This window comes from Pagrus major, chromosome 7 (genome assembly GCF_040436345.1).
Source record: "Pagrus major chromosome 7, Pma_NU_1.0".
Lineage (NCBI taxonomy): Eukaryota > Metazoa > Chordata > Actinopteri > Spariformes > Sparidae > Pagrus > Pagrus major.
Window position 1 is genome coordinate 10,500,545 of NC_133221.1, and position 20,538 is coordinate 10,521,082.

General features: G+C 40.9%; 1 protein-coding gene across 1 annotated transcript in view; it reads left to right on the top strand.

Annotated features, from left to right (window-relative positions):
- The window catches only part of plxnd1 (plexin D1), a 71,242-nt gene that overhangs the window by 11,253 nt on the left and 39,451 nt on the right, over positions 1 to 20,538 (top strand). Inside the window, exons 5-12 of the mRNA XM_073469883.1 lie at positions 3,661 to 3,790; positions 6,139 to 6,316; positions 6,581 to 6,689; positions 14,035 to 14,134; positions 15,545 to 15,643; positions 17,159 to 17,248; positions 17,512 to 17,620; positions 18,607 to 18,764. Of these exons, the coding sequence (XP_073325984.1) occupies positions 3,661 to 3,790; positions 6,139 to 6,316; positions 6,581 to 6,689; positions 14,035 to 14,134; positions 15,545 to 15,643; positions 17,159 to 17,248; positions 17,512 to 17,620; positions 18,607 to 18,764 (973 nt within the window). The remainder of the gene's footprint in view (positions 1 to 3,660; positions 3,791 to 6,138; positions 6,317 to 6,580; positions 6,690 to 14,034; positions 14,135 to 15,544; positions 15,644 to 17,158; positions 17,249 to 17,511; positions 17,621 to 18,606; positions 18,765 to 20,538) is intronic.

Sequence of the window (20,538 nt, forward strand, 5' to 3'; positions counted from 1 at the left end):
TATGTGCGTGCCTCACGCTGACTTTGTGCGTCTGTGTGTTTCTGTGTCTGTGTGTGCCGTTAGAAACTCATGTGTTCTCCTGCTGTTTAACAGTCTCACTTGTTTCCCACCTTATCTGAGACTTAGGAGGCAGCCAGTTTTCTCAGGTCATATTTTAGCTCCACAAGGTATGTTGGCTGTTTATTTTTAGGAGCTGTTTGAAAAGCTTTTAAAGTCAGCACGCTGTCGTGAGGCAGGTGCTGAGTAAATGGAGTGTGTGTGTGTGTGTATGTGTGTGTGTGTCTTATATATGTTTATTGTATGTATATTAGCTGTTGTAGCCTTTCAGTGAAAAGAGAAGTGCTTTGAATTTATTTCTCCTCGCTGCTGCACTTGATCAGATTGTTCTTTGATTTGGCAGGGATGTCATGAATCCATTTTAAACAAGAATAGAGAAAGGAAAATATATCATGATGTGAGTGACTTCAGTTTGATAGCCAGTCTTACTAGCAATCACTTGCTGTTTGTTGATGTTCATCGGAGACTGAATGTCTTTTTCTTTCGAGATTGTCAGATGATAAAAGTTTCCGGGATGCCAGCTTCAGTTTATACCAAGTGTCATCTATGAGGTATTCAGCACTTTAAGATAAAATCTGGAGTTTACTTGGCAATCTAAATATATACTTCTAGATGGGAAACAAGGAGGGCACTTTTGACCCATTGTAACCCAAGAGGATGTTGCATTGAACAATTATGATTTCAACATCCAAGGGTAGTCGCCACAAATGTTTTTCATTATAATCTGGGCAACGGCGGATATTTCATTTCACTGTTGCGGGTGGCCATAAACAGGAACATTTCTTGAGCAATTCCTAAGGTGCTGCCAAAAGTACTGTTGTATTACATTTATAAAAAAAACCCCAACACACTGATGACTACTATTAAATACTTGATAAGTGAAGGTAAATTAAAGGAGACATATTATGCTGATTTTTAGGTTCATACTTTTATTTTGGGTTACTACTGAAATAGGTTTGCATGCTTTAGTGCTCAAAAAACACATCCGTTTTCTCATACTGTCCAGTGTATTCCCCCCTCTGTCTGAAACACTGTTTTAGCTCCTGTCTCTTAAAGGCCCCACCTCCTGAATACACAGTTTGCTCTGATTGGTCGGTTCACACATGCCTGACTCGGCACAGCTAACAACAGAGCAGCTGTGCTAAATCAATTTGATGTGCCAAACAGGCCTCTTAGCATAAATTATGCGAATGTGTGACATGGTAATATAGTGTGATGTCACAGAATTAGAGGTGCGACTTCTGCCGAGTTGTAATATATCCAGTGCTAAGGTTATACTTGCTTTTAACAACGTGTTTGTGTAGGCATGAGGGCTGGATCGTGTATCCTACCTCAGTTTGGAGTGTCGGTTGTGCACATCCTCAGAAATTTAAGATAGCATGTGCAAGATGCAATATGAACATGGATGGTTGCAGCAGGATGAGGCCAATATGTCAGTAAACATGTAAGCAGCAACGGGGACAACCTACTCCTCCTGTTTCTTTTAATTTAAGTGCCCTTAACTGTTAAATCAGCTGCTGTAGTTGCTTGTGACTCTCCATTCAAACACTCGTTTGCAGCGAGCGTCCATGTTTTTCCGAGCAAATGCTCTGGATGCACTTTTAGATTGGAATCGGAAATTCCGATTTACGACTTGCAATGGAACGCACCATTCGTACACGAAGAAGCCAGTTATGTCGCGGTTCAAACCACTGTGAGGCATATAACAGGGGTGCGTAATATATAAAAACTTAAAATCACATTGTGTCGCGTCTACGGTTAGCACACGTTTTCAATGCACACTATCGTGTTATTTTTATTTATATGTTTACAAAGATATAGGCTATTTAGGGGGACAACTCTGTTTTTCGCCGTGCCCCCCGCCCCCGCGTAATTTCTGCGTATGAATTGTCTGTAGCATCGCGTGTCAAAAACAGTCCCAGAAGTTAGCATCAAGCCGAGTTAAGTCATGACTTTGCTAATTTTATACTATTGTATTTCAGCAAAATTAATGTACGAAAAGTTTGGCATGTTTTTGTTAAATGAACAAAAAATGGAGCGAGAGTAAAGAGCCGTCAGCCACCTCCGCAGCTCGGTGAAGTTGTACTCAGGCACAGCTAAATGTTAACATCAGCATGCTAGCTTTCTCACAATGACTGCTTACAAGCTGACGTTTGGCAGGTAATTAATGTTTGTCCGTCAAAATAAAAACATGTCGCTTTGGAGCTCACACTGCACCACACTTCACTGTAGGTTATCATGTTCACCACCTGAGGCTGGGGGAACAAATTACACTTTTTTTTATTAACTGATGGTGGTGTGAGATGTTAAGAGATTGTAAAAGTTATCAGCATTCATCCTCTGGGGTAACGAAAGTGCAACATTTTCAAAGTACGGATTGAAAGAAAGGATTGTTTTGGAATCTATACAGCCAGCAGTGTAAAAAACAAACAAACAAGAAAGAAACTTTAAAAATAAAGTTAAATCAATAGCAAGAAAGTCCAGTGTATTACCTGTAAATCCACTTTAGTGTGACTGTTGAGTTTGCTGAGTGTGTTCAGAGTTTATGAGGTTTGTTTGTGTCTAGGGGATTTTTGTGTGGCTCACTTCTATTTTTAGTCTAGCAGCTGACCTCACGGCCCCTCTCAGTCCCCTTAGTGCCAATGGGACTGAAAATCTGGACATTCGCTTTCCGGACGCTCACACGTACAACCGTGTGGACACACAGACGCACACTTTATTTTCAAACAACGACAGAAGCGTGAGAGGGAAGTGGGATGAGCCAAACTCATTATGTGGCATGTTAGGACGTTGCTAAATGGGGCCCATTTGGTTTCTCGTTACTGTGAGGTCACTTTGTCCTTTTCAGCGTGCACTGCAGATGAACTGAGCTCTGTGCCAACGGCCAGTGAAGTTCATTAGTGAAGCAGAAGTCAGAGTGTGTGAGGCCACCTTGCATGTTGAATGCCCTCTTACAATTCTTCTGTCCTAGACATTCATTATATTCACAGATGGGCTCATGCACAGTGTATGCTCTATGCATGTCCACACAAACACACACGTTCATGGATGCACCGTTGGTCCGCACAGATTAAGAATCAGTAGTGTTTTTTATTCAACTATGGGTAACTGGCCCCTGATCTGAGTGCCTGCAGGATGGGTTGCCATAGAAATATGTGTGACCTAGAGTCAAGTAGTCTCTTGTTGAGCCAGACAAACTGACAGCCAAGGACTGAATGTGGCTTTAGGAGACTAGAGGACCTCATAAATCTGTGGGAAGCGGACCATGAACCCCAGCGGTGAGAATTTGTCAAGTCCTGGAATGAAATGGAAAACACAAAAGTTTTTCTTCTCCCCACAAAGGATAAAATGCTGACCTTAAAGCTCTGCGTTCACACACCAGTGTGGTAATCCAGTGACTTACTGACTCTCAGCTGAAGCCTTGAAAAGCAATTACTATATATGAGATAGTCATATCCTGATAGAAGATCTTATCCCAAAATGTTACGCCTAATTTTCCATGACATATTCAGTACAGAAAATCAAATATCCCCGTCTCTTTGTGCCATCCTCTAATCTAAATGTGATATGATAATTATGATTGCTGTCTGTCACTCTGTCCAGATGTACCCTCCAGAAGGAGTGTGCCCAGGGGCTGTTGGCACGGTCCTGGATTAGCATGGGTGAAGGCCCCCAGCAGTGTCCGTCCATGACCCTGACACCCCCAGAGATCAGCATCTCTGCAGACATCAAGGTAATATCAACTCCCTCCATTTTAATGTCTTCCATCATTCATGTTACGAGTGTTGTCCTCCATCGAGTTATGTTTGTAATGGGGTCAGTGTATTTAAAGCTGATGAAACAGGGTGTCTCATGACCACCTTCATAACTTGAAACTGCTCACTATTATTAAACACACTGTTGTTATCACTCTGCTGTTAGACTCTTTACAGTATGTGCTTATTTTTCTATTCATATGGGTGACTTTCAATTATACCAAAATAATATTTTAACATGATATATTTACTTTTCCTTATAGGACTTGTGGGTACTTTTTACATCACTGCCTATTTGGTTAATTGAGAGAGACAGTCAGACACCTTGTTTTTTTATTTATTTATTTAAATCAAATTAATTATAACATTCAGACCCCTTCTCCAATAATTCTCATAATGTCCCTTAGTCAATAGCAACAGTAAAATGAACATAAATTAATACAAAACCTCAATAAACCGCCACCTTAACTTAGTTAAGCATTAGCATGCCAGATTAGTATGTCATCCTTAGTGTGCAATTAGTGCATTAGCACTAACACCTGTTTGTGTGATTATTATGGGGGTGTTGATGCTCTCAGCAGAATTGTTTGTGCGCAGATTCTGTGAGTGCTCAAAGAGCAGAGCCTTCTCAGCCAAATGTAACTGTGTAACCACTGGCTTCAAATGGTTTGTTGATGTACAGTGTCTGTTGCTGTATCTCAAATCAATTCCACATAGTTATTCGATTTGGGTTTTGAAAATGTCTGAAAAAGTGACAAAAGTATGTGCAAAATGTCACTATGCATACCAAATTTGTGAGATTTTTTGGGGTGCTGTTGATGAACACCATTGTTGCTAAATGAAAATGCAAGAAAATGGAGGAGCTACTCACACCTGAAAAAACAGCAAATCTGAGACAGTGGCAAGACAGCTCAGAAGAGTTGGTGTGAAATTAAGAAGAAAACAATTTTCTTTGTCTTTTTTAGATGTTAGATTTAATTAGCAATAGTTTTCCAGTGGCTTTCCAAAATGACTTCAGTCATAGAAAGACGTTAAATTACTATACTATGTATGCTAGTTTAGTAAGATTAGTATATAGTACATACTGTATTGTCCTCTCATTTGCATTGGAAAACACATTTTTATAATTCTTTACACTTATAGTAAGAAAACAAGTACTATTATCAAGAACTAAATCATAAACGAAAATCATTCCATTCCTCTTCACATGAGTTTCTATTGTGCAAATGAAAAAATGCAAGTGAAACTTTGTCCGAGCTACCAGTTTTCAGACAAACAACAAGACACAAAGGGTTTCCTGCTGCACTGAAAATGTTTCAATGAATGTTAAAGTAGAAATTGACTTTGATGATGAGTACTACCTTCCAAATCTGTCATCTTATACTCTTAAAAACGTCTTGTATGAAGGTAGGACACAGAGAAACTGTTGAATATTGAGTGCTTCTTCACACCCCTTATCTGATTTTAATCAATCCTGGCTGGATGTTATATTCTGACCGGCATCATGCTTGGGGTGTGACATGCAAACCGTTGTTTTCAGTGATTTCTTCCCTTCAGTACATCATGAAACAGAAGCCAAACAACAATATGATAATTAGCTCACAGAGTTTTGACACTGGGAATGTATTTGACCTTTAATTACAGCTCATAATTAGACGAGGCTGAGAGACGACAGGTCATTAATTGGTTCATTAATCGCAGATATTTGCTTGTTATGTAGGTCAGTTTGGCTGGGCTGTAATAGATCCACCAGCTGCCCGATTCACAGGCATCCTTTAGAGCCACAGGAAGCTCGGCTCAAGGTTGTCTTTGCAAACAGGAAGCAGCAGGCAGGAAGTAGGACCGTAGCCAGGAAATGATCAATTCTAACAAACAATGGGGCGAATTTTTAAGCTACGTTTGCACATGCTTCTGGCCACTTCTGCTCGTATCTGCTGAATATGTCATCTTGCTCTTCCTCTCTGCTTAACGATCTTTGCCTGCCCCCCGCACCCGCCTCTGATTTTTTTTTTTCTCACATTGAAATCATTTAACTGTAATTCAGTCATGTCAGAGAGGTGTAATGTTTCTCATTATACGTCTATCTGTCACACAGTCAGATTTAGAAATAGATGTAGCGCTGTGCCATCTGTTTCTTCATTGCACATTAGTTCTTCCATTTCTCTGCCTGAACTCTTGAACAAATCTGAAGTAATGCAAGCACTATTTGCCCAGGAATGATTAACTGTACAGTAAATCCTACTGGATTTGAATACATGTGTGTGGTAATTAAGATTAAGATGAGTAGTTATTTATATTTATGCTTCTATATCTGTTTCTGTCGTAGGATGTTGGCATTCTGATAAATGGCAGTGTTCCTGATCTGGACGGCTCCCGGGTGGAGTGTGAATATGGGCCGGGTGTTTCTACAGCTGCCACAGTGCACCTGGACTATGGTCCCGCTCAGATTCAAACCTGTCCTCTGCTCTCTCGAGAAAACTACCAACCAATCCTCCCTGGAACAGGTGAGACTGAGCACAGGCATCCATTTGGCAGTGTGCCCACCTTATCTCCCTACACAATACAAGTACAGTTACAGAATGTGATTTTTTATTTTTTTATTTACAAGATGTTGAGCCGTATTAGAACAAATGTAATTTCCCGTTTCAGCTTTCAAAATGCAGCAAAGTCAGTGGAGCATGAGGACGTATCTCTGTCAAGTTATGACATCGATACTATCTCGAATGCTTGACACATGCGGCTCTGTTTACATGCCTTTGTTTCTCCAGATCATCTGACTGTTTCTGTGGCGATAAAGGTGAATGGCACATCTGTGGTATCAGGAAGCTTCATCATCTATGACTGCGAGAGGACTGGAGCAATACATCCCAAGACATCGTGAGTCACACTTCAATTGTCACTTGTTTATCTCAAATTCTGAATTTATTCTGGGTCGATGATGTTTGGTCAACTAACAGCATTGTTATGGTCTCTTCGGTCCAAAAGCATTCACTCAAGTATTTTACTGAAGTACAATTTTGAGGTATTTATACTTTACTTGAGCACATTGTATACTCTTTCTATTTTCTACTTTTTTCACCATTATATTTATCTGACAGCTACAGTTTTGAGTTATGTAGTGGAAATTCTCCTTGTGAGGTTGAGAGTTGCTAAATCTCAGAAGAATTGTAGACTCAGCGTGATGAATCAGATCTCTGCCTTAAATACAGTGGTTGCATACTTTACGACAGTCATGAATTACTTCTTCCCAAAGCAATGACCCCCTGGTGTTTGTTTTGATCATGTCTTTCCCAGGGCAGTGACCATTTGCTGTTTCATTGAAATGTTAATGTCATCTTATCATCTTTCCTGTAACCACCTCAGGCAGAGAGAATTGCCCTTCACGTGACTTTATGACCCTTACACCTAAGGAGGATTATCCCCTCCTCCTCTCACATCCTGATATGGTCTTTACAGTACATTGATTACTGAATGGAAAACTATTTAATTTTTTTCTCACAACTTCAACTGGCAGCCTGTAGGCTGAAGGGTTAGTAGGCTAATTAAACCATTGATTAGTTAAGTCTGTCGCTAAGCACAAAAATACTCATATTTCATTAAAACGTTTTAACCCAAGGAGAGGGAATTTACAAGATTCAGTCTGACTAAGGTTAAAAATTTGCATTGTTTTTTTTCCCTGCACTTTAAATATAAAGTGTGTTAACAAATATACATTACACATACAGACATTATTTTATTGGTACTCTGTTGTAAGTATAGCATCTGAGTACTTCTTTCAACACTACTCAGACCTTCATCCAATTTCTGCTTGAATAACAAGCGATCCCTCCAAACAAACCTTATGAAATGAGACCTAAATACTAATAAGCTGTCCCCAAACAGAGGGCTCTACAAAGCTGTAGCATTGCTCAAATGTCAGCTTGAGTCTCTGTGGCATTGCAGATGTGCACATGTAGCTGATGGCTGAAAGAACAGCGACGCTTTTCTATTTTGCCTCGAAGGCCTTTCTTCTTGGTCCATAACCTCTTCCTCTCGTGGTTTTTTTTTCTTCTGCTTTTTATTTAGGCCTTGGTGAGTAAATATTGCCGACACGTCCTCTTACAGGGCTTATTGTGTATTTGGCTTACTCAAGGTTTCTCAGTGCAGGATCAAATGTGGGATTAATATGCTGTAAACGTTAAGCCAAGGGAAATTGGATATGTATGTCTGGCTGGTCATGTTGACGTTTGTTTTTGTGAAGGACCGCGACTGGTCACAAAGAGGGTTTTCTCATATCTGGAGGCAATCCAGCTGGCTTCCTCTCGCATGTTGGACCATGTCAAAGGATCCACTTTATCTGATGGGCAGATCTTAGGCTTAGAGGGGGCATCAGTGTGTGTGTTTGTGTGTGTGTGTGTGTGTGTGTGTGTTTGACTGATTCCCTGAGATTGAAATCATTTGGGTGTGTCCCTTTTGTTCACTTTTTGAAAACAGCCTGTAGGTGTGAACGCAGCAGTTGCAGGTACATGTGTGCAAGACTGCACCCAATATGTGCACATGGCCTCTGTGCTCGGCGAGGTCCAGGAGTGTGAAATTAGACGGTGGTTTGTTGAAGGTGATAATGAGCAAAGTGCCATTCTCACAGGATGAGTATCGGGCTGCAAACTGCGGCGCTGCTATACTCTGTCTGATTTTAATCACTTCAAGCTGTTTTTTTTTTAATAATCCCTAAACAGAGTCTTATGAGCCTCTTCTCCCCAGTGAAACGAGTTAGTGGTGTCTCTTTGTTTTGTGCTTTATGAAAAAATAGCCATCACTTAGTTTTTTTCATATGTTAAAGTTGGGTTGAAGTCATCAGTCGCACATTTGAGTGTTACTAATCATTGATGCTTATAATATAACAAACCATCAATGTCACATAGGAAGTGTTTATTTTTAAAGTATGCTACTGCAAAATTATTGTTGGACTGGAAAATCTGTCATCTGATGCTTCTTCAGCGTGTGCTTTAATTACCTGAGCAAAAACTACTTAGGTGTTAACATCACACACCACAACGTGAGATGTTGTCAGCCACATTTCCTTTTGGCGATCTGCCAAAGAGCTAGACAATAAACCCAATTTTTGGGCTGCATCAACTGATAATGATTGTTGTCGATCAATGTACCACAATCATCAATTAATCATTTGGTCTATGAATTTTCAGAGAATAATCAAACAGGCCAAGATATTGTTTGTTTTGTCCAACCAACCATCTAAAACCCAATTTACTGTCACATAAGACAAAGAAAAGCAGCAAATCCTGACTGCTGAGGAGTTGAAACTTGGTAATGTTCAGAAGCTTGAGAAATGACAAACAGTTTATCGATTATCAAAGTAGTTGCCTTTTTTTTTTTCTTGATCAGCTATCTCTCAATCTGAATCTCTTTTCCAGGCTAGATGTACTCATTTTGCCATTTTCAGTTAATAAATGAATTGTCTGAGGTCCACGTTATTAAATGGAGAATTGCTACCACAACCAATGACAGCCAACAGAAGTTCAAACAACTAATCAGAACACAGTTTATTCCAGAAGCCCTGATATTTTCTAAAGGGGCATGCCACTGATTTAACGCATGAATATATTTTTTTCTTGCCACAGACTTAATAACTGTGAAAACTGTTGTCTCTGTCTGTCTGACTCTGATGTCATAGCGATGTCATCAGGGTTATCTCAAACTGAGCTTGAGAATTAAAATTTAGTCTTTAGAAAGATACTATAACATTGCATTATGGGAAATGTTGGATCCAGTGGTTTAGGAGCTTGACATATTAAATTTGAGTCAATTGTGGCTGATATTTTTTATTTTTATACTTAGTTGTGAGTCCACCAAGTTAAAAAACGTGTGATGCTAAATCACTGGAGTATCCATTTCACCATTTCAACTGTAATAAATAAGGATAAACAAATTTGGGGTTGCAGTAATAATAAATCAAGCTAAACCGTTGTATGAAAATTGAAGGTCATTATACCGTACAGCATACATTTGCTTATTTTCAGTGATGAATTCTACCAAAATTAGTGTTATTAAGAATATATATATTATACATTTAAATTAAATTTAATGTTTGTCAGGACGTAACATTTTGAGAAATTGTTACTGATAATAGTAACAATTGTGTAATATTGTGATACCATGAAATCGTGACATATTCTGAGATGGTAATCATACCGTGAAAATCTCATACTAGTGCAACCCTAAACAAAATAGTAATAAGCCAACATAAGGGAGGAAACATTATCCACTGATGTATCATTATTAAGGTAAATGTGCTTAAATGTCCCAATTATTTTTGGTTGAAGTTTGAAAAAATACCCCAACAATGAAGTGTAAAGTTACGGGTTCCAGCTTTAAGTGGACCCTATTCATGAAATGATATTTGTTTGTTTTTTAAAGACTCTGTGTTTGTGTGTTTGTGTATGTATGTGTGTGTGTGTGTGTGAGAGAGAGTGTTTAGACAGTTCTCCCATGACCCATTGAGAATGGTTACTAGGCAGAGTGTTAATGACAACCAGACGACAGCATTCCAGTCTCACCAAACAGCCCAGTAGGACAACCACCTAACCTGCCCTCTTACTCTATTTCTCCCACTCTCTTTATGTCTCTCAGCCACACATATACACACGCACGCACGCACGCACACACACACACACACACACACACACTCTTTCTTGTTGTTGTATTTGCTTTTTATGTTCCTCCTAGTGTCTCAAGTTTTTTCTAGCACTTCTCCTTTCTGTTCCCTTCGTCCATCTCTGTTCCTCTCTCGGTCTCTCCGCCTCAAACTGGTCTTTTCTTGTGGACGTATTTCTCTTTGACAGAAACGTGATTGAGGATGTGTGTTTAACCGCTGTGTCCACCGAGAGGCCCTGAGAGTGCGAGCCCCAACTGTGTATTTAGTGTGTGTGTGTGTGTGTGTGTGTGTGTGTGTGTGTGCATGGTCATTATGACTCAGGGTGGGCAGTGTCAGAGGGTATTTACTGTCAGTGTTAGGTCAAGCAGAGAGAGAGAGAGTGTACGAACAATCTTTGTGTGTGTGTGGTAGTGTATAGGTGTTTTAGTAGGACAGAAAGGGAGTCAGAGAAAACAGAAAAGCTGAAGCTGATAAGAGCCTTGAGGGGGCCGTCTGCTTCCAATCACAACACACACACAGACACACACACACACACACATTTCGATTACGTTTCTGCATCCCCTTACACCCATCCCGCTCCACTCCTCCCCCAATCTAAAGACCCCCTCAGAGTGCTGCTATCACTGGAGGCACTATCACTCCTAGTGTGGGACATCTGTCTCTTCCCGGAGGCGATACAGTGACACACACTCGACTCACACACATACATTGGAGGTGTTCCACTTAAGGCAGTTTATCTGTAAGACACACACACACACACACACACACACTTGCACTCCATTCACAGGAAGGATCAATACAGTACAATCATTATCACCAAACACAGCCCTTATTCTTCACAACGACATGTCTAAACTTAACTCATAGCCTCGTTTTAGAGGGGCAATTTGTAAAATATGGCCCGTTTTAGTTTATAACGTCAAAAATATGAACCAACATTATCAACAGAGTGTGAAGAAGCTACAGTATTGGCGTAACATCAAAGATGTCTATGTACTGAGTTGTCTACCGAAGTTAACATGTTAACGAGCTAGCCCCGGCCAGTCCTGGAGTGAATTCAGTATTTTTTATTCATTTTGTTATGTTTAGATATTTTTCTACTCTGATTAATATTTTAATTAGATATCACCTCTGTGCCTGTTACTGTGCCTATGACTCATCGCTACACACACAATCATAAGAAGCATGAAAATGAGTTAAATGAGTGAAATGATGTGAAATATGGCTGCTAAAAAAAAATATGTAGAAAAATAGTGTTAACTGTATTAAATTCAGAAAGGCTGTTTTATTATTGCGTCTGAATGAAACTTTTCAATTATAAAAAAATAATAAAGATTAAAGGTGCAATATGTAAGAATTTTAGTTGAAAACATAAAAAAGTAATCATTTATCAATGGAATGTAATAAAAAACAAAACAGTTTTGACTTCATGACGTATATGTAGTGTGTTTCAGAGGTATCTCCTGAAGTTTGAATGCTAACCAGCTAGCCCAGCCCTGTCCAAGTCCAAAGCTCCTGTGCTAGTGATGTAAACACCAAAACTCCCCTAGTGCACCGAGCTCCATGTCACGACTGCTAGCTGCACGGCCAATTGACCTAACTAGCTAACGGCAGCTACAATTATTAGCCGTTACTCTGGTGTTATACTGCCGCCTAATTGTTTTGAGTGTGAATTCAATAGGTGGCCAATTCGTATGTATTGGATTAAGAAGAGCAAGTTATTTCTTCTTTCAAAAGTAGCATATTGTTGGTTTAAAGGATAAGGCTGGAGATATTTTTTTTATTTTTGTACCTGTCAACAAATCACATAAAAAGACTTAAACTAACAATCTGTTAGTCCGTCCCTATGCTGTCTGTAATTCTCTGCCAATTCGTTCCTACTGAAAGTAAATCTTTTAAATCTGGTCACGTATGTGGTTTCATTTTTGTTTGAAAAGGCTGAGTAATTTCCTTTTAACAGCTCTGTAACAAACGTTATTCAAAGAGGAGTAAAGATTGCATTTACTGGGGGTTATTTTCATCTGCAGATTTGGTGAACTATAAGTGAATAATAAAATAATCAATGGCAGCAGGACAGTGTACGTTTGATTGCTTTATTCAAAGTAGACTACAGAGCTCAATGAAGCAACATGTAACCCAGTGTAACGGTGTGGCTCATTTATGTGTTTTTAATAGGTTTTAAACACCAGTTGAGCTCAGTTGCAGAGGAATCAGATATATCTAGCTTTGGATACACAGAAAATACTTCTGGTCATTGTTGGTTTGGTCTTTTCATTGGATTTGATAAAAAAGTACAGAATTATAGAATATCACCAGACTTATTCTTTAACAATAGGAGCATGTTCTAGCCATCAAACATCCCCCTGAGGAACTAATTACTCGCCAGAGAGTCGTCACTTTACAAACTGTCAGACATGTCAGTCAGTCCCAATGACAATGACATGTCTTTAAACTGTATAGACTGTTAGTGCTGAGGTCATGATTATGTCACAGGGTTAGCTTGAGGCAAAACAAAGAAAAAACTGAAGGGAGATGGAAGTCATCCCAGAGTGGTATGCTAGATAACAGACCAAAAATGTCATCTTGTTGTGTGGCTGGATGCCAGAAGCACTAATGACTCAAAACTGAAATTGGGTTGACAACCACTTTTAAATATGATATCTAGGTTAGCCAAGATCACTGTCAAGATGTTGCTCTTTGTTCTATTTACAATCACCCGAGCCTGATACGTGGTTGTCCTCTGTCCCTGCTGCTAGCTAGACAGAACACGACACAAAACTCATCTGTTAAATCTTTTGTATTTCAAGTCTTGTAAATGACTATTAAGGACATAGTCATAGGCATCTAAAGATTTACACACCCTTATTTAGGTTATCAGATTGTCCATCCATTGAGTGAGTGTGTGTGGGTCGGTTGGCCAATCTGGTCCCATTGATGAACTTTTCCAAGTAATATTCACGGTCCCATAGAGTGAGTGCCTGTATATATTCAGAGAGACTTGTATTTTCTTCAGCCATTGTGAAAAACAAGGAAACAAATCTCGCTAGCTAGTGCTCACTTACTTGTTCAGGGAATTGTTTTGCCTCCGCCCACAAAAACAAAGTCATGTTTACTACCAAAAAAGCGGTCTGTGTGTGGGCGTATGAAGCTGCTGATGAACTCTACTTACCAATATGTTAGTTGGTGTAAAACTCAAAATGGCACTCACAAAGATAGAGGCAACATGAGACAACACTCTCGCACACTGAGTGTTTATAGAGAAGGCTTTTGTGTTTAATTTTCAGCAGATTTGGCCCAGTTTGACCTCCTGACTGTGGAATAAATGTGTCTGCTACTGTGACTAATCATTACTTCCTTTTATTAGAGCTAAACTTTGATGCCTGTAATCATTTCGGCCTCTCGGTTCATATTACACTGACTCAATGATTCAGAGTGTTTCACATACTCCATTTTTGAAAAGAATGTTTTTACAGCATGTCAACAGATCAGAGGGAGAAAACACACCAGATTTGAATAAACATGATCCTCGTTTCTGAACACTTTCCGTGTATGTGTGTCCATCTATAACAGATGTGTGAGCTGCCTGAGCACCAGGTGGAAGTGTTACTGGGATGAAGAGAACCACCTATGTGTCTCCAATAAAGATGAATCAAAGCACAACCTGCTAGAGGTGAGTAATTCTCCTTTTTTTTAATCCATCGACGCCTGGAGGATCTCATAACATTAAGATCCTACTAGTCAGAGCCTCAGACATAATCCAGACTCTTCTGTCCAACAACTCCTGTGTTCTGTAATGGTCTGAGTCCAGACAGGGTTAGGCAAGAGCAATCATGTGGTAATTCAGTGTGACATTTCAAGTGTCTCAACTACAGTGTGTAGAAATGTTGAAACCTGCTGTAAAATCTCAGGAGGTTCTGGTTTACTGGCTCCTTACAGGGTAATGTACCATTTTAAAGCTCCTCAGACCTCCTCTAAGGCTCTCTTTTTTGGCAGTGGAGTTTTGATATCCCAGCATGTGGAAGAGTAGATTCACTGTCCCTATTTTTATAGGAAATCAGTACTTGCTTGTTGCCAGCAAAGAGATGAACCTACACGTACATTTTCAGCTATCTGGCGTTATTTTAAGTAGGTGACTGTACAAATGGATTATGTAGATGTAGGTATGTTTGGCAATGTAAAAACCCCATGAGGGTGTAGACATCGCTAAAAAGCAAACAAACTGAATAGAAGTCTTGGCATGACTGTGTCTAAAAACTGTGAAACTGGGAAAATTATCCAAAACTAAAGTAGCCTCATTGAAACCATTTACAGCTCTCCCGACACTACCGTCCTTTGTGCGCATTCCTGACAACATCACGACTAATTTTAGCCATCATATTACTCCTGTCCCCTCTGGAGTTTTATTGCTACGCCAGGTCCCATGACCTGTGTGGGGAGGCATCCTGCCAGCAGACTTTGGCCCTGAGGGTGCAGAGGGTCTGACCGCTCACAGTACTGGTCCCAGTCAGAGTGGAGAGGATGTGACTCACAGCCCTCTGGTCTATAGTCAAAGTGTGTAATTTTGTGTTTAATGTGCGCCTTTATATCACAAGACCCCCTGAAAAGGGAAAAGGCTGTTTGTGTTAAACAACTGTAGTAATAAAGACATCATTGCTTTTCTCTAAGCATAGCCATAAATCGTAGTCAGGCATTCTGCGCTCAGATCCCAAGATACGCAAATATAAACATATTAAGGCACAAGAGGCTTGTTCTTTTTTAGTCACTTTTGGTTATTTAAATTTAAATTCTTGTTAAAATGTTGTAATGTAGGTCATACGGAGATGAGGAGGTGGGTTTGTTTCCTGTTCTGCTGAGTCCATCACAATGTCCGGTGGGTCTGTTTTTCTAATCCCTCATCGTCTCTCTATTTGAAGCTATTGTTGTTTCCCTCAGAGCGAGACTTTACCCTCTCATTTCCTCCTCCTCCAGATAAACAGGACAGGTATTTTGGGTTTTGCGGATGTGTGCAGGGGAGCCATTGTTTTCTCTAACTCTAACTTATATATGTCACTTCCTGCCCCTACACCCGTCCTCGACACAGAATGCAGCTTCCTGTCCCAGTCTGGTTGCCTCAGAGGTTCCTCCATCACCATCAGGAATGGCTCAGGACTTCACCTTATCCCTCAGCAACATCCAGGAGGTATGGCAGACATCCTCCAGCCATGGAGCTGGACTTGGACTTGGTCCAAAATGCATGTTGTGAAAATGATTGGAATAAAACAGAAGCATATGGTGTGTTTGCTTCAAGCTGAGTTAAACACAGATGGATATTTTGTGTGCTGTGATTTGGGTCAATGAATGAGCAAAACCTGAGTTTGGGTGATCTCGGATATGAAAATGAAGAACGAGCGGGTATCTTTGTGCTTATGTTGCTCGCAGCTCAGCTGTCTGGGCCCGCCGTGCATCTGGTATCTAACTGTGACTAGCTGAGTTGTGCCTTCGTCAGCACAGGGTACAATGTGCAGTCGGTCTGAGGCAGCACACGCGGCAGGAGCTTTATTTACACTCATGTTCATTTTAAATTCGGCCGGTCCTTCCAGATCAGTTTTTTTAAACTCCTATTCTCATCCTTAATCCACACGGAGCGAGTCAGACGCTGATCCTGCATCACTGATAAGGACACGACCGGGATCTTCTCAAAATTCCAGTGCTTACTAGTTGCCAGGCGTGGTCAGTCACACGCCTAACCCTGGCTGGCCTTTTGAGCACTCTCATGGTGTGTTGCCATGGTGACAGACATTGAGTCACACACACACACACACAGACACACAAACTTCCTCAGGGAAGCCTGGAGGTGGTTGGCTTTTTATACTAGTCATCATTACAAAAAGTTTACTCAAACGGAAGTTGTTTGAATAACGTCTCCATCTTGTCAGCAAGTCAATACAACAGGAAATGTGGTGTCACTCATGTTCGCGAGTCGCTAGCTCAGACCCCTCTGGAACTTGTGGTGATTTTTGGTTCCCACACTTCTTTTCTGGCAAACCAAAAATAGATTGTTTAGACATAACTGTGATAAACTGTCGAACCAAAACAAGTTTGTCCTCCAGTATCTAATAGTTTTCAGACTGAACATGTCCAGGGAGATTTTTCTGGGAAAAATAAGCTGCCAAATATCAAGAAATCAAGCTTCTCTGGTGTCAAGAAGCACAGAGAAATAGCCCAGAAATAGTCCAATTTAAGCTGGCTATATTCACAGACAAATGATATCTTCCACTTTAAGCACTTATCCTTTCCTGTTCTTAGCCATCTTAGCTTCTTTATGGACTTACCTTCCCATTTCTTGGCTCATTTAAACTCAGGGCTCAGATTGTATGAAGAATGAATTCATATTCATTACTCTGGCTCCCAGATGACTTGCAGAGGTGTGGGAGACCAGATGTTTATGAATATGAATTTTGAATGGATTGCATCTTTTCCTGGCAGGGACAATTATTGTGGCTTTTTTCAGTTTCTTGGTTCTCTCTCAGAGTTGTCAATTGTTACCAGACATGTTTGAGAGAGCACTCTTTAGAAGAAACTTTCCCCAATTTTCTCATTTTGGGTACTAAAGTGGTGATTATCTCATACCGAGAACAACATAATATCACAGTTTGCTTGCTTGTTATTGTTGAAGTACCACATATTGTTTTGAAATAAGTGCTTTCCGCAACAGGGGGAGGAGCTGGAGTGTGACTTCGGGACAGAGCAGCGATATGATGCCGCATGGCTGAACAGCTCGACTGTTAAGTGCAGTGGAGTAACAGTAAGTACAGACAATGACATACCAGAAATAACTTGTAAGTCTGTTTCCAAAAAAATAAAGATAAGTTAAGTTCTTCTGCAGTTACTCTGCATTTACTGGTTCAGAGAGCTCATTATTGTTGGGTTTAAGCCTAGTTTGTAAGTTGTTTTTATTGCAATTATTTTAAACCCTTGTTTATAACTTGACCAAGAACCTATTATTATCTTGAGCAAGCAGGAGCTTATGCTCAACTTGTTTTATTGTTCTCCCCTGTGTCCATGTAGCTGTCCACTAACCAGAGGAGTCAGATTTACCACCTCAACCTGAGGAGGAGAGGACACTTAAGCAGACACGGGGGCGATATTTTTGTCGACAGCCCTGAGCCCATGAGAGGTAAGACTCTGCTGTATTTACAGTGTAATTAGACACTCAGAAAAACAAGAAGAAATCTTACTTAGTTGGCACCTTTGCTCCCAGAATGCATATCATCTGTGCAAGAATGTTTTCTGATGATGATGAACCTGAAGAGAAAAATAAAGAAACGTTTCAGGGACAAACAGTGTCGGACCGCCTTTCACTTGCAATAATAGTAGTTCCTGTATTACAACACATAATTTACCAACAACTAGTAATTTAAAATAATATTACATTCTGCTACTGTCTAATTACATATAATGATGATAGAACATAGAGAGCTGCAATTTTAAGGTGTTGTCAATGCCTCTCACAAGCCATGTCCGCATGTATTGTAGCAAATACAATTTGAGCTCCATGACAACAGTGAGATGATGAGAAGTGGCGTGCATGTTGTTGAACTTGGCATGTCATCTATAGTGCTGCTACAAGCCAATCCTTGCCTATCCCGGTACCAGATGTGCTGTTTGCAGTCCATGTGTCTACCATCTGAACAACAGCCCTGGGCCGCCGCCAACCACTCTGCACTGTTAACGGACATGATGGTCGCCTCACAACACGCCGAGTCATCAAACTTTAAAAATACGCACACTTTATCACACATGTGAAGGCGCGCACACACTGTAATATGCACACAAATGCATGCACAGATGCACATGCAGTGATACAAATGGGACTTCTCACTGGGTGGCACATTGGAACATGAACAGAATCATCTGTTCCTCCGCTGGCTTTGTTCTCCTGCACTTCACTAGCTCTCTTTTTTCCTGATTTATTTTTATAGCCGTGAATGTATCATCCTGCATATGCTTTAGCTGTTTATTTAAAGCATGCGGCCCATATGGTTCACATGAGCTATAAAAGAAATTTAAGAGCCTAGAGTACCTTAAGTTAACCAGACAAGGCAAACACAGTTCAGTTATGCTGTGTTACAATAATAATTGCCTCTCTGTCTGTCTCTCTAGTGGAGGTGTACAACTGTAAAGTGGGTAGTTTGGACTGTTCCCAGTGCTGGGGCCGAGAGGATCAGGGCCATCTCTGTGGCTGGTGTGAAAACAGCTGCAAACCGAGGGACGACTGCCAGCCAATCATTGATCAATGTCCAGCTCCTGAGATTCACAAGGTAAGATCACAGGTTAAACATGCATGAATTCAGGCTACAAATGATTTGCAGTCATCCTCCTACACTCTCCGCAGCCTCCAGGCTCTATTTTCAGGCCATAAAATGGTGAATCATGGGGTCACTCACATGGTGCAGTGGCCCCATGCCCTGTCTGTCCAGAGTCAGCTGCTGGGGGAGCGTTTGAATAGAGTCTCATTAAAGCAGTACACTCAGTAATAACACTAACACTTACTTAGCCACAGCCCTCAGGGGACACAGCGGAGTCGATCTGCAATCACTCAGGAGGGCATGGGAACACCTTCTGCCCTGTGTAACTACAGTATGTGTGTCAGCTGTGTGGATGGATATATGTGTGGGGCTCTTTGTGAAGAAAACCACAGGAACTCAAAGAAAGCAAACAAGAACCATAAGGGATTTTAGACCATAATATGAGCAAGACCACAAAAGAATTAAGGAGTGTTTATCTTACACAGGATCTGAATGTGGTCACGTCAAAACGGTCATCATGGTTACCGGCAGGGCCTTTATGGAGCTCATTTGCATGATCATATTCATTTGTTTGTCCAACTGGAATGGGAGTGTGTTTAGAGCCATCTTCCAGGCTTTTTCTGCCCCTGCCGAACGTTATATCAGCGTGGCCACGGTAGGCGGTCATGGGAAGCACGGCTCACATGAGACCCAGTCGGCCTGAACTTCCTGTAGATAAAACCTGGTCTGCCCAGGAGAATAAGCAAGCAGAACAAAGCAGACTGACACACACACACACACTCACTCCCTCTCTCACGTACACACAGTGTGAGTGTTGCCCGCAGTATGTCACACAAATAGGCCATATTGAAGCATTCACGATTATTCCTCATTCTTTGTAGCTGTCAGCATACTGTGACTAACAGGATGCTCTGTGAGAGTCTAACTTGTGTGGACTTCTTACGTGACTGAAGTTAGTTGGGCTGAGATGCCGTATGCGTGGGTAGACCATTGTTGCAGTTCTCTCTCTCTTTCTCACACACATACACACTCCCACTGGCTTTCTCAGGAGAGGAGCGGGTTGCAGAAAGGATACATGGGGCTGTGGCTCTGTGGGGTGGGTGATGCAATGCTTTGGCAGCCATGTTTTCCCAGAGAATCCACAGGGGTTTTGAGCCCGAGTACTCCGGCTTATACGGAGGAAAAGATCAGCTCTCCCTAAACATTCACACACGCAGCAGCAGCTCTTTGTTATATAGTCGTATGGTGAGTGTGTGTACAGCTAAGATAATGAAATGTGTTTTTTCTCGCTCTGCTTTGTCACATGCAATCTCTCTCACAATATACTAGCGCCGCAATATCAATAATATGAAGGAGGATTTCATTAGTCTCTAAACTTTGCCACGCAACAACTAATTGTGAAAAATGCTCTCAATTCAATGCAGTCACGGAAAGACAATAGAGACATTTATTATCTCTACAGGTCCTTTATTCTCATGTTATGTGTGGGCTAGTCCGCTGTTTAAAAAAAAAAGCATTGATTAGAAGTACTTTGGCGTCCAAAACAGGAACTGCCAAACATAGTTTATCCACGACATGAAAAGAGAAAGAGAACAGAAGGATCTGGGTGAGACATAAATGCTTCGGGTAGAGAGGATGGAGAGCTATTTGGACAGAGAGAGGGTGGAGAAGGGTACAGTATAGTGAGGAGCCTTTTCCTGTTTTTGTCCTCACGTCCTCCCTGATTAGCGTGATGCAGAAGAACTGGAGTGAGGAGAGGAAGATGAAAGCTCCGGCCTCGAAGCGA